General features: G+C 30.5%; 1 protein-coding gene across 10 annotated transcripts in view; it reads right to left on the reverse strand.

Moving 5' to 3' along the window:
• LOC121126783 (integrin alpha-PS2) overlaps positions 1-17689 on the reverse strand; it is a 130023-nt gene that overhangs the window by 13347 nt on the left and 98987 nt on the right. For 7 of the 10 annotated variants that reach the window (XR_011782581.1, XM_071892065.1, XM_071892067.1 and 4 more), the window contains 2 exons: positions 13904-14066; positions 10721-10880 (listed from right to left, as the gene is read on the reverse strand). The exons of 1 other annotated variant lie outside the window; for it this stretch is intronic. Coding sequence is in view for 6 of the 9 variants with exons in the window: in XM_071892065.1 (XP_071748166.1) it covers positions 10721-10880; positions 13904-14066 (323 nt within the window). In the remaining 3 variants the exon portion in view is untranslated. The remainder of the gene's footprint in view (positions 1-10720; positions 10881-13903; positions 14067-17689) is intronic. 2 more of the 10 variants (XR_011782583.1, XR_011782582.1) reach the window with 1 other exon arrangement.

A 17689-nucleotide genomic window follows, 5' to 3' on the forward strand; every position in this document is an offset into this window, starting at 1 on the left:
ATTTTATGGGACGAAATTATTTTTTATGACTTAGACGTGTTGAGAATATTATGATGACCATGAATCCATTCATTCAGATTATCGATCAATCGGTGATAAAAAATGAGAAATCTACAAGAGTTAAGTCATTTTCATAAGTAAAATAGTATAAGAATCAAGAGATGCCCCACTCATTTACACTCCCTTGGCATACATTATGCAAAAGATGTTTTTTTCTTCTTATTATTATAGACTTCCTTAGTTAATGAAATAAATGTGATAAAAAAGGGTAGGGGTAGGCTTAAGTCCACTCCCAAAAAAAAGCTAAGGGCAAATGTGTTTTTGAGAATCATTTCACAAAGAAAATATAAAAAGAAAAGTTCGATCCATATAAAAAAAACACATTTTAAATGAGATATATTCAAATACAAAGATTGAAGATTTCCCCCTTCATTTAATTATAAATAACTATGAAAAATTAGAGACACAACTAGTTTTTCTATCTAAACTCGACTGACAAAAGGGAAAGGGAAAAATGGGACAAAAATATATGGTAGGTAAACATTAGTCTTTTTCTTGTTGGCCATACTTAATTACTATTTAGAGAATGGTTATTAATTATTATTTAGAGAATAGTTATTAATTATTATTTAGAGAATAGTTATTAATTATTATTTAAAGAATAGTTATTAATTATTATTTAGAGAATAGTTATTAATTATTAAACACATTCAATCGATAATTTTATCAAAATAAGTATAAACGCCTGAGTATAAAATAAGACAAATTCTAATCAAAGGCTCTTGATTTATATCAATTAATATAAAACTATAAATCCTATGTAATACTTTTTTGAGTTCGTAATATATACAGTCAGCTGTTTTAAATCATCCATAAATAACTAATAAAAACAGCTGAAAGGAAAATACATGACTTTTTTTTGTGATTGTTTGATAAGCTCATTGCAACTTTTATTGTAAAGTAGACAGAAGAATGATTAAAAAGGAATGGCTTAGATCAATGGACAACACGCTTGGGAGATATTATTCTATTCAAGTCAATATGCGTAGGTTGGCGCCCCTGTAGTTCCTACAGAAGGCGATATACACTATGTATATGTACTTCAAAGAAGATTCCTTGGTCATATGGTGTAAATGTAATACTATAGTGTTACCTTATACTTAATCAGTACAAATGATAACATTAAAAAAAATGCATTAAAATTCAAAAATGAACCATACTTTATACATTTTGATGCTTCCAAAATTTTAGATCACAGAATCACTTTATTTTGAAAAAGAAAATTGATAAGATTATAATATGCAAAATTCTTGGAAATAAATTGCTCATTGGTCTGTTCCAAAAGTTATAAACATTTATATCAGGATGGGAACAAAGCAAAAGGCTTATATTATTAGCTTTCATTTGATATATAGAAAATAAACAAAAAATAAATAAAAATAACTTTCATTTGGGTTTTAGTAATCAGCGACATGACCACTTCCGACATCTTGAAGAACCTAAAGGTCAGTAACGTCACTATACGTTATGACAGAAATCATTTGTTCATTAGGGGCAAACTCAATGATAAGCATTAGAGTAATTGACCAAACAAGATGAAGCCCAAGGAGGTATAAAATACCTTTGATAAGAAGCTGGGTATGAAGTTTGCCTAGAAGAAGAACATAGACTGGTCCGCATTTGGAAATGCTGAGAAAAAAAACTATTGAAATGTCACTCAAGAGGATTGAGAGGTTTTTTATAACAGTAAAAACTTCGTCAGGGGTGTTAACAACAACTTATGAACGTCTTAAAATGCAGTAAAAATCGAATAACTTTTTTTTTAATTACTAGCCATTCCCTACGGAACCTATATAAAACAGGCTACATTGACTATTAGTTAGCTTTGATAATAACAAAAGCAACACTAATACTGTAACAAAGACCAAGCACACAGCCTTTGAGATGATTTTTGGGATTAGAACTTTAATGGGAGCAAAAACCTTGGTTTTGCTGGTGTGAACTAGAACGGGAATGGAAGCTTTTTTCCTCTAGCTTTATTATTTTGCTTATTTTGTTTACTATCAAATAAAAGCAGAGAACTTAAGACTTTTGTTTAGTTACTTGAACTTTTTCCTTAAACTTACTAAACAAATCCAACATTGCACTAGAAATATTTTCTAAACTTTCTCCAATCCAATATATATTTTACATACATGATAAATGAGGTAACCCAACCTAAGGATCAAAGAAACTTTTTGATTCATTATTGTATTTAAATACTTAAAAAAAGGAGAGAAGAAAAATCAAATACAAAATATAGAATAATATTATATAATGGGAGAGGGTACCCACGTTGCAGGGTTGAATAGAGTGGTGTAGAAACATGTAATGAAGGTAGAAGAAATGAGACAGAGAAAGGGATGTAGAAAGAGACAAACGGAGAGGAAAAAAGACAAAGAAAGGGATGCAGAAAGAAACAAAGGGAGAAGAGAAGAGGTGAAAGACAGAGAGAAGGAGATATATAGAAAAAGAGAAGGGAAATGAGATTTTATTTCGGTCAATAACAACCTTTTAATGACCTTGGAGGCTTAAAACATATAATATAGGAACATGTTTGGATATTTGTATGCGTCTACATTGTAAATCTCAGATTCATGTTTTGACTGTTTTGGATTCCATGTGAGATAACAACAAAAACAGACTTATAAATATATATAAGATGAGGGACTTAAGACATGAACATAATACATTTTGTACTAGAAACTACTTAGCCTCCAATGCAGGTACATAATACAACTTATGGCATAATATATTTTATCATACAAATTTAAGTTTTTGGCCTCTAATGGCATCACTGGGATTATTTGGAGCTCTATAGGAAGTTTGTTTACAATTAGGCAATATTTCATCATTAATTTTAAACTAATTTTGTTTTTGTTTAATATTTAAATAAAAGTAAAAAAAAATATTTCTTATCAAATCACTAAATGGGCCTAAAATAAAAGGTTTAAGATTATTAAGTAATATTAAACCAAAAAATTTATATAGTTGTTGGTATTTTTAAGATTTAGTGCAACTTTCATCTCTTTATTTAAAGGTACTTTTGGCATTAATACATATTTTCGAGGAATACTTCTTAAGACCTAAAGGCCTCATTTTTCAAGCTAAGATCTTTAAACTTTGGGCAACAAAAGTTATTACATATTTCTGTTGACGCAATCTTTATGTTAAAAGTTTCATACCTCAAAAACATTATAGAACCAAATATAAATTATTTTTTATGTTTAATTAATTTTAATTCTAAAATAGACTTAATATATAATTTTACAATGTATTGATTTTGTTGTCGATGTTATAATAATACAACACATATAAACCTTACACATACCTTTCTTTATTATGTATAGTTCAATAATTGTAATGATCTCAAACACTGAAATCTGGCAAACGCCTCCCTACATTGGTTCCTTACATAAGAAGATTAATATGATATTTTTTTTTCTAAACATAGGTACACAAATCCTCTCTAACCTTGAGCATTATGAATATTTTGTAATGAATAAAATTAGTTTATACTATCGAAATATATGGAATTATAAGTTACAGTGTCTAAAATAATGATTAGGTGAACGTGTTGAGTACATTTATTGGTTAGAAATTCTACAGTTACTCAAAAATTATCCAAAACATCATAGCAAATGAATTACAAATAATTCACTATAACCGTTGTACTTTAGCAGCGTTAATAACGCTCCTTTCAAATTTTAAATTAGCCAACACTCTTGTGCAAGAAACATTCTTAGAGTTTTTGTTCGTATTTATGAACTATATTTTTTCTTCCATTTCTAAGTTCGTTAAAGATTACATTCGTATTTAATCTCTTTAATTCTGCGCGTTAAATTATACTTCCTTGGTAGTATTGATGAAAAATGATGCTATTACTTAGTGCAATAGTTTTTGTGTGGGTCCTTATTTATTTGGTTCAGTTCATCCCAGTCTTAGGATTAATTGAGTACAGTTACATATTTCCAAATTTTGCAATTAAAAAGTGTGGACACGCATTTTTATAGATGTATAATCTCAGAATTATGATAAAAAAGACTAACAATATTCATTGATATGACACGTTTTTTTAATTTACCAAATTCTTAATAAAAAATATTCAGGTAATTCAATTTTGGAGATTATACCATGTGGATAGCGAAGTCGTAACAATTGAATTATTATACTGGTGTTTCCCTGTATCATTCTTATTCATTTTTTTTTAATATGTCTTCTTTTGATATTGGTGTTGTTTTTTCTTATTATTTACACGAGTGAGTTACGCTCCTAAATATACATATATTACTCGTCTTTTGTGTGTGTTTGAAGGTGGCATGTGGTTGCCTTTAATAAAATTGGAATTGCATTGCACTAATTAAATTGTGTTGTAAATTAGGCCCGTCCTTGCCTTTAAAAGGAAAGAAAACGCTCGGGAGAGGTTCTATTCATGGTCCTTTGAGCTGGATCTTAGGGATTTGGATAGATTTGTGATTGTCAATAGCATAGGGCAATATCATCTCAGATCGTTAGTGTAACCACACGTGGTGGTACATCTATTAATATTTAATATTTTTGTTTTAAATATAAGATGGCACCATTTAAAATTGCACTGCTTCCACAGCATAGGGAGTATTTTGAAGAGTAGCTTCAAGAGCTGACTGATGAAGTAAAGGATGTATACCCAGACTAAAAGAGAATCGAAGAGTTGGATGAACGTTTTTGTTCGGCAATGGAACAATTAATGAAATTTTACGCCGAGTTCGACACCGATGGCGATCAAGATCTTTATAGTAAACAACTCTGGGAAATTCCAGAGTTGCAAAAACGGCACGGAAAGACTATCAAGGCATCTCCAAATTTTGCAAGAGAATTGAAGATCGATAACTTGAAAACAGAAATAAAATATCAGAAAGAGCTTATAGATATTAAAAAGGGGTTTTCTTCCCCTATTGAAGAGACTAAAATAGAAAATAATGAGCCCCTCCCATGTTCTGTGTACCCCAATTTAAAGTACGTAGTTCAACGGGGAACGGAATGGATGGAGACTTTTATACCAAATGTTGATAATAATAAAATCAATACTATAACGAAGTTTACTTTTTTGAGATCTGAACTCCAGTGTACGGCTCTTAAAAATTTAGCTTCTTCCTATGACCAAGGAAAGCTAGGATGAGGCTATCAGGATATCAACAGATAATTTTGGCTGTAGTCTGAGTGTGATATCTAAGCTGTTCCATAGATTTGTGGGTCTAAATCATGTAAGAAATAATGCCAATGATTTTTATTATTTCCACGATGAAATAATTACGATCCAACGTGCTTTAAAGGCGAATGATATAGATTTGGAATATCCTAATGTAAGAAGATTTGTCATTCCTCTTCTGGAGAGTAAAGTGTTTGGCCTCCTTAGGGATGGATTGGACCGATTTGTTAGTAAATTCAAGATCAAGATTTGATCACAGGAGACAAATTCCTATTGCATGTTAGAATTGCAGCTAAGGTAACCTGCAATTGAATGAAAAGTGATGGAATATTGCAAATCATTAAAAAGGTTGTTAATAAAAGTATAGTAATTTGGTATCAGTGTCCTAATAATTATATAGAACAACATTCACTTAATGGTTTTGTGTTGTTCAAGGAGAAAACTTACATGAACGTCAATTAAAAGTCAAGAATCTCGCTGTTTGTTTTTACTGTTTGAAAATGGGACATCGTCTAAGGGAATGTTTATCAATTAAGTCATGTCAAAAGTGTAATGGTAGACACGATACTCTTCTTCATAGAACAGAAAATGAAACAGAACTTGTTCCTTTAAGTTCAAGATCTAGTGTTGGGCATATTTCTACTATTAATTCAACTTTGTTAATGACTGCAAGAACATATATTGTAGGGAATGATCGTAGTGAAGAGGTTCGTATTTTATTCGATCCTGGATCTCAGATAAGTTTAGTAACATCTAAGGTGGTCAAGTATCATAAGTAATGGGGAATCTCGGCAGAAATTTCTATTAGTGGTATTGCTGATATAGAGTGTCCGATTAAAAAGTATTTTCTACACAGTATCAGATTACAGACTTGTACTGGAAAATCAGTTCTAATCGAGGCCTTTGAAGTTAACCGTATTTCTGAATACTCGTTATCAACTCTGAAAATTGTATTATCTCATTCACATTTATATGATTTAGATTTAGCTGATTCTGTAGATCTACCAGGAAAAATAGAAATATTGATAGGAGCTAATAATATCAATCAATTTTTAACATCTATTCCAAATATAATTAGGTAACAGGATGAACCGTTTGTAAAACATACGAAACTTGGATGGGTCATTAGTCTCCCATTTAATAGTCATTATGCTCTTGATAGAAACAGAAGAAATTGGTACCTCTAATAAGAAACATATATCAAAAAATGAATGGAAAGCTGAGGATGTTGTTCGTTCTAAGGTTAGAGTGACAGACAATGGTCCCTTTGAGGCTCCTTCACCTTTGATGGATGACTTTTTGTACACGTCAGAGTCAACAGCACTTGCTCTCAAACGTTTCAATAAACTAGAGTAATCATTTCGTACAAGGGCTGAATTTTGAAATGTATATCGGAATGCTATACAAAGTAATTTTGATTTGGGTTTCACTAAAGTGATACTGTATGATGAAGTGCCAATCAATAATAATATGGTTTATTATTTACCAAATCATGGTGTGATAAAAGAAACGTCTACTACAACTAAATTGCGGATTGTTTTTGACGCATCAATGAAAGGGAATCATGGTAAATCGCTTAAGGATAAGCTTTATGTAAGTCCAAAGATACAACTTGATATTGTATACATTTTATACTGGTGGAGCTTTCAGGCTGTAGCTATTGTGGCTGACATAACAAAAATGTACAATCAAGTTTACTTTCCAAAAGACAAAAAGATCTTCTGCGGTTTTTTTAGGCTAAAGATAAATGGCTCTATCAAAGAGTGTCGCCATGCGAGGCCGTTTTTGGACCGGAAGTGCTGCTCATTCGTGTATATCTACTGTCAAAATGAATGCTCAGAAATTCAAATCACAATATCAAACTGTAGTGAATGTTATTGATAATTATATGTACGTGGATGACTTTGTCACTGGAACAAGTGACATTATCGAAGCAAAAAAAAAAAAAAAATGGTGGATCAACATATTAAGATAAATTCTTATGGTCAATTTCAACTACAGAAGTGGTGCAGCAATAATCTGGAAGTGATTTCACATGTTCTTAATCAATTACTCAATAATGAAGATATAACTCTATTACTTGATGAAACTAAGGCTTTCAGTTATTCTTGGAATCCAAAGGAAGATAGTATTTACCTGTTTATGGATTTAACGAAGATTAAAAAATCACTAACAAAAAGAGGTGTGTTATTTAAATCTTCGAGATATTTTGATCCTCAAGGTAGATTTGCACCTGTTTTCTTCATAGCTAAACTTATCTGTCTTTCAAGAAACATGGAATCGGAAGATAAAATGGGATGACTTGTTGCCAAGAGATCTTGCTGAGAGATGGTTACAATGAAAATATGAATGAGGACTTCTTAAAACCTTTTCAGTTCCTAAATGTGTCATGAAACCCAATTTTAATTATAAAGATACTTAGTTGTGTGTTTTTGGAGATGCTTTATCCAAGGGATGGAGTGCAGTGCTTTATGTCAGGTTTGTTCTTATTGATGAGTCTATAAAGGTTGGTTTTCTCACATCACCGACTAAAGAAGGACCACTCAAATAAATCACAATTCCACGCATGGAATTAGAGGCTGCGCTTTTATGTGCTCGCCTTATTGAACATTTTTACCCAATAACTCCGATTAAAATTTCCAGAGTTCGTGCAAGGGCAGATTCTGCTGTTGTTTTTCATTGGATTCAAAGCGAGGCATGAAATTGGAGAAAATCTACGTTGCCATTTCATTCAAGATATTATAGGTCCATCATGTTGGAGTCATGTCTCTGGAGTACATAATCCTACCGACCATAGATGTCGTAGATTGTCGGCCGCTCAATTTGTAAAAAACGATTTATGGTTCTATGGACCTCACTGGCTTAGGTTAAAAGAAGAAGATTGGCCAAAGAGCTATGTTAATACTAATGAAGAAAATAATGCAATGGACTGTGAAAAAAATAAATCTATTAATAAACTTATTGTTCGAGATATTCCTACTCCTTTATCTTAAATCCTAAATACATTTTCGTCTTTGATCAAAATTCAAAGAACTATAGAGTGGCTAAAACGCCTAACTATAATGTTAAAGGGAAGTGTCCCCAAACAAAATCGTGCACTTTCTCTTGAAGAGCTGAAAATTGCAATAAAATGTATTGTTATCCATTTTTATATCAAGTTATAACCCTGCAGATCCTTCCAGGAAGTCTCACTACTTGAGAAAAGTATATCTTCAGAGAAACAAAACATGTTTGTAACATATACAAATATTCCTAAACTATGCCCAGATAAGCTTATACTTTGCGGTATTTCTAATTTACAATTCCCCACAAGTTAAGAACCGCTGATCAAGGGCATAGGAAGAAATTAATCAGATTGCGATGCCACATTAACTTTAAGTGTAGCAAGGGCTTACACACTGTAACAAATGATCAGTGTTACTCTCAGCCGTTCATGAGCACACATAATTTGGACCTATATGTAAGTTCTTATTGGACTCATAGTCATAGAAGAATTGAAGATTGACATCAGAGTAATTCCTGCCTAAATCTCTGGCACATATGGAGTGGGATTTATGTATATTTCTTCTTCTCGTAGATGCTCATTACCATTTTATTTTTCAGTTTCTTATTTTTAGTTGTTTAGTTACAACTTTATCCATTCATAAAATTAGGTAGCCGAAGACATATTATTCCAAGGAAAAAAATACTAAGACTGAAAATGAAGGCCTTGGTATGCCCACAGGCTGAAACCCACATTTGTTATTGTTACTTAAGCCGTGGAACACGAAAATGACTTTTCAAACTTTCAATCTTTAAAGGTTTGGCCTTTAAAAAAATAGAGTGTATTTTTTTTTAAATTGAAATGTAAGATTGATTCTATAACATAAACAAGATACTCGCTTTTAAGTGAGGTCCTTAACTTTACTCGATTTTTGAGTGGTTCTATACATTTTTTATTAATAAAAATTAAGACACAATTGTAGAACTGTTGAGTTAAGTCAAATTATATAGTAAATTCCCCTATTATATATCCCATTTCTACTTCATGTAGTGTTGGATCGTTCCTAGAACTAATTGCCAAATGAGTATCCCCCTTTCAATCTTTTTTATTGGTACAATATTTTTTCACAATGCAATGGTCCTAAGTACCGATACCTCGGTCCTTCAGTCCTACAGTTCTAGCTATATTAATAGATAGTCTTTTCTCAAAGCTAGCATTGAAGAATATATAACCGAAGAAAATAATAAATGACAACTAAAACGTAAAATAATAAGTTTTAACCGCACCTCCTACTTTAAACTTCAGCTATCTTGCCTCTTGAAAGAGGTTATGTTGAAAAACTGAAAGTACATAGTTAGTAAAGGACTCAGGGGAGTATGCAACTACGACATTTCAGCTGCTGTAGTTAACATAAAAGACCGATAATGACAAGGCCAAGTACTGACAAATTTTATTAGGACTTGACTGATAGGATTGCAGAGTTTTTAGTTGATTTAGATTATTTTAACAGTAATTTTAGGTAAAAAGGATCAATGCACCTTTCAGTAATCACACTTGATTAGGAAGTGGAGAAAATGAATATGTCAAGAGAAGAAGAATATATAAATAATTTTCTTTATAACTAAACAAGTAAATTGTCGATCCCCAATAAGTACAGCAGTACATTTTTGCTACGATAACCCACCTTATTTTCAATTTATTGCAAATTTTATTTTATTCAAAAAATTGATTAAAAGGGGTCTTCTCTACAATGTCAAGTAAAAAATTATATTATAACCTTTCCTTGATAAATATATAAATTAAAGCCAATCTTATGATATTTTAGGTTTATATTTCTAGACTTTTAATTATAATTCCATTAGATGCTAACAAAACTTTAAACTTTTCATTTATTTATAGAAATACATAGATGTTCAAAGTAATATAGAAGTCAAAATTACATTTAATACCTTTTTTGAGTTCATAATACGTACGTTCAACTTCTTTAAATCATAGAAGAGTCAACTTATAAAAAAGCTGAATGGAAGATACAAAGGATCCTGGTTTATTTCAAAAAGAAAGCCGTGAGTTTTGAGAAATGTTATCACGCATATATTCGTCAAGCTTGCCATTAACAAAAATACCAACTAAAAATTCATTAGTCGGAATAAAGTTTAACAATATACTGTAAGACAAACATATTCGCCTTCCCTATTGAAAGAGACCGAATAATTCTACAGGACAAATGACGAGTATGTTTGAAGTATAAAACCCAAATTATGTTATTTAAATATCAGTTCATGCATCCTAGGGAATGAAAAAAATACTATGGTGTACATGGTGCCAATATCTACCCCTACTGAGTTAAGACAGCATAAAAAACTTCAATAGGACACGTGCATAAAAATAGAAAAATTTGTACAGATTTGTTAAAATTAAAATTTTAAAGTGGAATAAAATATACCATATTGGTTAAATAATGATTTAATATATTACAAAACACATTATTTTATTAATGATATATAACTTACTTCAATATGAGACTGAGTAAAGAGACGGGATCTTATTCGAAAAACGACACTTTCACCTTTTTTTAGTGGTCCAACACGACACTGAATCAATGTACATTTTCTTGAATTGCATTGTTCAATCTCTTCTACAAATGCTTCTTTAGACAACGAACGTCGAACCCTTGAAAAATTATTTATTTATTTATTTGTGAATAAGGTATTTGGACACAGGCGAATCAATATTTTAGTATTAACTACTCCTGAATGAAAATATACTTTTAAATGAAATTAAAACAAGTGAAAAATTACATATCTAAAAGCATTGACATTTTGTAAATGTTACAACTTGTACAAGGAGATTATACAAGTGGTAATTTGTAAAAAAAATATTTATATTTTATTCCCCTGTAATCAGTGGTTGATTTGTAAAATTAAACCAAGGGGCATAGTAAGCAATAAATTATGTTTATTGGGGGTTTAGGGGTTTCTTTCTCAAGAAATTTTTGAAAATTTTTAATGCAATATATGAATATAAATATATGGTATACCTATAAATTAATATATCAATAATGAAATTATTTTTATTTTTTTTACACAAAATATGTTGTTAGTTTTAGAGGGGGATATTTTAGACCATTTTCATTGAGGGTGGATGATTTTAGAGTATTTTGATTGAGAGGTATTACTTTTGATTATTTTTATTGTATAGGGATGGCATCCCACCCATCTTCCCTACAACTCAAGAACAGGTTATAATCACAAAAGCTTTAAGTTAATTATTAACTTGGAGCATCCCCTAGCATAGTCTACAACGCAGTCAGGAAAAGTTTTTCTCATGAAATAATTGTATGTGAGTTCGAATTAGAGGTGTTAAATATCGGACATTTGGCAATGATGGTCCAACAGTAAAACTCTCTGATTACTAACAGTCAAGGCTTTTGGGAGTCTCCCAACGATTATATCGTGAAAATCATCTTAATGGAAGATTATTCATTAAGTTAGCTTCGTCTTGGTTATCAAATATTATTCTAACATCTTCTTTGATAATAATTTTGAACAGCTGATGTTGTATTTAAGTTTTCACATTAGCAATAGACAGGAGCAGGAAAGAGAGAGACACGTTCGCATAATTTATAATTCCATTCGAATCTCTCTTATCTTCCCTATCTTTTTTTAACTTCATCCAAACATAGAAACCTAGAAAAAATCTTTACATCTTCTAATAAATATAGATTGTAAGTGATATAATTTGGTACATTTTTAATCTAATTTACTTAACGAGTATTGAAATAATCGTACTAAATGTATATTGTTACATTAAGTTAAGATTTATAGTATGAATGAATACCATAAATTTTATATATAATTTATATAACTGAATACAAACTGAAATTATTAATTCACAAGTACAAGTACCTGGTGTCTAAGTTTAATGAGTAGGTCGTAGAAAGAATTTGAAATTTAAACAAAGAGATGAAATTTTTTTAGTAAAGGCATGGACAAATGTATATAAATGCGTACGTATTGTGTAACCTTTTTTAAATGCATAAAAATAATATATATTCAAACATAATTTTACAAAATTTTCCTTACGTTAATACTAAATTAAATGCTTAAAGATCTTTTCTCTATAGCAATAATACATTCTTTCCCTCTAAAATCATGTAAAATGCAGCTGATGTTAACAAGGGTCTTAATCCATAAGCAAATATAGAAATATTGAAAAAAAAATAAGGAGAGTGCAAATATTATGCATTTAAGCATTTAGAAACATATAGGGTAATATTATTCGATTGATCTGCCAACTGTTGATGTTTGAGTTCTAATAAGAATACTACTGCTGATTTCTATATTGGTTATTTATATAATAATTACTTACTACTCAAATATTAATTTTGAACTAAGTGTAAAGTATTAAGTAAATGGATCTTGCCTCTTAGTACCTCACTCGGTGGATCTAATCTCCTTTAATGAAAGGATCCTTCATTATGCAGATCCCCCTTCCCATCAAGGTATGGGACTTCGTCAATCATTGTCTCTATGCAAAAGAATACAAACATTGCTTCTGATCTCCTACGGAATCGTCGTATACTTCTATAATCAGAACTACGGAGTTTCACAAAAATACTTCTATTAAAATATCTGAAGGTCTTTGCAATTCTCAATCCAGTTTAGAATCATTTACATAAGAATGTAATTGCTAGTCACCCTATTGGGTTATTAGTTGAGTAAGCCAATAAAATAAGAACAGCAATTCAAAAAACGTAAATAATAACATTCCTCAAGAATAAGCAGGCAAATAACTGATATTTTTATTTTACACGGACCGAGAGACCGTCATTTTTGAATATGTATTTATCCATGTTACAGTGGAAAAAACCAAATTTCAACTTCAATTTTTATTTATGTCTCTACTAATGTCACAAGCCAAGAGATGGAGATTGAGTGAGTGTAGAGTGAGTAGAGTGTTAGGAAAATGCAGGAACAAGATTTATGGTACTACTTTTTTAAAACCCTGGGTAAAATCAGCTGCTTGTCCTATAATTTCTGTAGAATAAAATGTATTACTACTATAGAGAAGAGAATATTCAACAACTCAAATGGCATTAGTATAGGGAAAATATAGTAAACTTATATTTAAACATATTTATTATTATTTCATTACGTATTTAAAAAAAATAATAATAAAATTAGGTAGGAATTCATCATTCTGAGAGACAGATATTCAGACCCCAGCAATTTATAAATAAATGAACAAAAAAGAACAATAGCAAAAACCGTGTTTCCTTGTCTAATCTTAAAATTACTATTTTTCTTTACGTGTTGCCCTTGACGACGGATGTAATACAAAGTAGATATATTTTTCTTAATAAATTAAATCTTGGAATTCAGGGGGCCTAGATGCAACCCCCATCCTAAAAAAATTCCAGCTTTGGCAGTGGTTCTGAACGGGTCTCCACAGAGGCCTTGTGCTCCGCTGTACGTCATCAATTGATATATTTACAAGTCCTTCATAAAATTTGATTAAAAAATTATCTATTTGGCACAAAAAGTAGAAGAAAAGGAGAATTTTTACTCATTAACACCGTGAATTGATAGAAAATTTCAATAAGTTAGCTCATCTGAACGGAACATCAAATTAAGGTTTTAATATATTAAACTAAATCTTTACACAGTATCTCAAATACTTCTTCATACATTTACCTATATGGGTTGCCATTCTCGGGGGTTGGTTTCATTTTCTTATTGGAACTCTCAATTACTTTTTTGTTCCTATTTAAATGTTTCAATTGATTAGGAAACTGTTTTTTAATAGTTTTTTCAGACGATACACTCCTTTTCGACATTTTTTTCCGTTCAAATTCACCTATAATAAAAAAATATAGAAAAAAATTATTATACTACTTTTGATCACTGTTTTAAATAATTATCTTAATTTATAGACCATCTCAAGATATTTGTTAATAATAATAATAATACTATGGAAACATTTATTATGTAAAAAAATCTCTCAAATAATCTTTTAGATCTAAGATAAATCTATAACATCTATTCAGATTATTTATGTATGAAACTTAGACCAGAGTTTATTTAAAAAAAGGTCATTTTGCACACGGTTTTATGTTTGTCCTTGAAGTTTTGCAGCTAATCACTTTATTTGGCGACACATAATTGTTAACAGCCCTTTTCATTATAACTAGAGTTTGTTTGCCCGGTGTTGCACGCACATAAATAAATTAAAATAAAATTATGAACTCTTTTTCTTTTTATAGCAAATAAAGAACTATTCTCGTTGCATATTGTTATGTATTTTTGTGCACCTTCTTTTAAAGGAGATAATAAGGTTTAGAGAAGAAAAAAATTCAAGTTCAATTGTCGTTCGCTCATCTTTCATATTTTTGTTTAAATATACTTTGTCTTATTCTGTCTATTCTTTCTTTTCTAAACCCTATAATCTCTTTTTTTTAAAGTGCGCAAAGATAGATACAAACATGCAGCTAGAAAAGTTCTCAGAATTTATAGTTCTTTATTTTTTTTTTATATTAAATAGTAGTTTGTTAAACAATTTTTTTTTTTTTTTTTGAATAATTCTATTTTAAGTTGGCCATAGCCTTGAAGGCCAAAAAAATATTTTACCAAAATCATCTTTTGAGCCTGAAAAACCTAAACAAAAATTTCATCAAAATTTATTCATTGGTTAGGCGTGATTACCAGACAGACCCGCCCCCCCCACACGCCCACAAACAGACATTCGCATTTATTAGATGTGGAATGGTAATAAGGAATGATAATGCAAAAGAAAGAGGATGAAAGAAGAAAATCTATTTTTTTTTCTAGGTATTTTTGTTTTATAAGAAAGAAAAGGATGTTATTGTAACCATAAATTTTACAACTTTTTCTCTAAAATTTTCACAAAAATAGGACATGTTATTATTGCTTAGAATATCTAATTTAATATAAATGGATATTTAATAAAGGGCAATTTATCAGTGAAGCTGACATAGCCTCTCAGAGATAACAAAGGATGAAATTATATTATAGGAATGAATAAATATTGATGTTGGTATGATTGTTTCTTAATTGGCTTATCTGAAATGAAGTTCTTATACTATATTTCTGTTAAATTCTTCGACACCACCATTATGATTAGTTAAATTAATATCTTCATTAGTTCCCCGATTTTTTCTTCATCTCATAGCAATATCTTTGAGATCCGACCAACAGAACACGGAAACGTCACATTTCGCGATGTGGATGTGGAAGAAGAACAAGGAATTAGAAGATTCTTCGAAAAGAATTGTACTTGTTTTCTGGTACCTTTGGATACTTTTCGAAATAAAACTCCTTGTCCTGTTTGGTATAGCCGCAAAGACGCTTCTTATCAGCAAGATCAGTAATGATCATACTTTTTTTACTGCGGCCCTGATAACTGAAAAAATGATGAGCGCGGAACGCTTAATCATTATATTCAATACTTATAAGCCCGAAAGAAAGCTTTGTGAAAAAAGACGAAAAACTAAGTTTATAATTCCATGTTAATCATAGGTGAGTAATATACAAATAACAAAAACAAGAACAACTAAGATGTTTATTTGCAAAAAAATGTAAATGAAGCGACATTAGCAAAAAAAGTGTTTGAAAGGAAGCCATGATCGCCGGAAATTTCAGATATTGACTAGTTTTAATAGTTTTTTCACTATTTTGTAAAGTCTATTTACAAATATATAACAATATCAAACACTCTTTTATTTGCTTTCCAGTTCTGAAAATTATATAAGATTTTATATTACTTAATTCCATTTATATTGTAGATTTTGAGCCAAGATATTGGGAAGAATTTGTAGTATTTGGTATTCCATCTAAAATAAAGCATAGTTCAGATGAGGAAAAAAAAATTGGCACGGCTATCTGTAAATACAAAGTGTTTATTGCTCAACAGCTCACAGGTGATAGACGGAGAAAGTCTAAAGTATATCTTATTATCGTCTGTAGATAGATACACCACTTTAACCATGAGGATTCTCCAACTGTAGCCAAATTAATTAAAAAAGAAGATAAAGTGATTGATGAAAGAAATCTGAGGACCACCTTGATATCGGCTACATCTGGATATACCAGATAAATTCATAAGGATTCCCAATCCCAATTATACTGCCAAATTAAATATTAGCCAAGAATATCACTTCGGTATGAAAGTACTCTCAGGCTGATTGTACGGCGATATAAGAAGTATAGGATAGAAAATTAAGGTGTCTTTTTCTTTTCCATTTTTATTATTTAAGTTGTTTAGCTGTTTTTTTTGTTAAGTACTTTAAGTTTTAAAAATAATTATTATGTATCTGTGAATATGTACGTCAACCTTTGTATTTATTAATTTGTGATAGTTTGATTGTTTTTGGTTTTTAGGTCTTTAGAAGGAAATTAATATTTATATATAATGTTAAATGATGCTATTATACAAATGATAATCTCCCTTTATGTGGTTATTTTTGTAAATCTAATATTTATAAATGTATTTAGTTTCATCAGATACAGTGTACACAGATCCGAATTTTAAAAACTAAGCAGTAAAAAAAAGGTTACTAAGTTTTGTGAAACAGACGTTTAGCTTTCAAGATATTATCAATGTTTGGTTTGGAATTGCTGCACCCAATCAAGAGAATAGCATTCAAATTTTTCAATCGTGTTCGATATACTAACTTCATATAATTCATATTTGAAAATGTTTGCTAACATACATAAGTTGTTCCAAAGAGTGATGCCATACCAGCGGCAAAGTTCTTCAGTTTTAAAAAGTCATCATCAGGGAAGCAGCTGTAAAATGCAGCAAGTTTTCCTTCACTGTTTTTCTTCCCAAAAGTGATTTGCTTCCAAATCATTGAGCTGCAACTGTAGTTTTACTGGCATATCATTAAGATTACAATAAAACGGATTCTGGAACAGAAGAAGGTCTATCTCAATTCTGTCAAAATCTGAAAATATATTTAAAAAAGTTTTGTTCCAGTCACAAATAATCTTTTTCGGAAAATTGAGGTTAACATCTTCTGAGGATGTTCTTGTTAATGAGATAAGTATTTTCTTTACAGTTGTGCTTCAGACAATGACAGCTTTCTCCGAAATCCCCTGATGATTTCCTAAAGATGAAAGACGAGGTTATCCTTCTCCTGAAGATTCAAGTTAAGTTCATTCATGTGGGAAGTAATGTGGACCAAATATGGCATGTTTTGACAGCCAGGTGGGATCTGACAGCAGTGGATCATCTCTTTTTTTTCAGCTAGATCTATTTCGTCTCGGAGCTTGTAAAAAAAAGAAGAGGAGTTTACTGCAGCTGAGCCACCTCACTGCTGTGTGATAAGTTAAGTTACTGAAATCAGAATTAATTTCTTTAAGAAAAGCTTGGAACTTACGGTGATTGAGACATTAGAAACGACTGGTTTTAGTATACAATAAATATCTAATTTTTTTCCTGAGAGTGCTTGCTGATGTTTG

Source organism: Lepeophtheirus salmonis, chromosome 12 (genome assembly GCF_016086655.4).
Source record: "Lepeophtheirus salmonis chromosome 12, UVic_Lsal_1.4, whole genome shotgun sequence".
Taxonomy (NCBI): domain Eukaryota; kingdom Metazoa; phylum Arthropoda; class Copepoda; order Siphonostomatoida; family Caligidae; genus Lepeophtheirus; species Lepeophtheirus salmonis.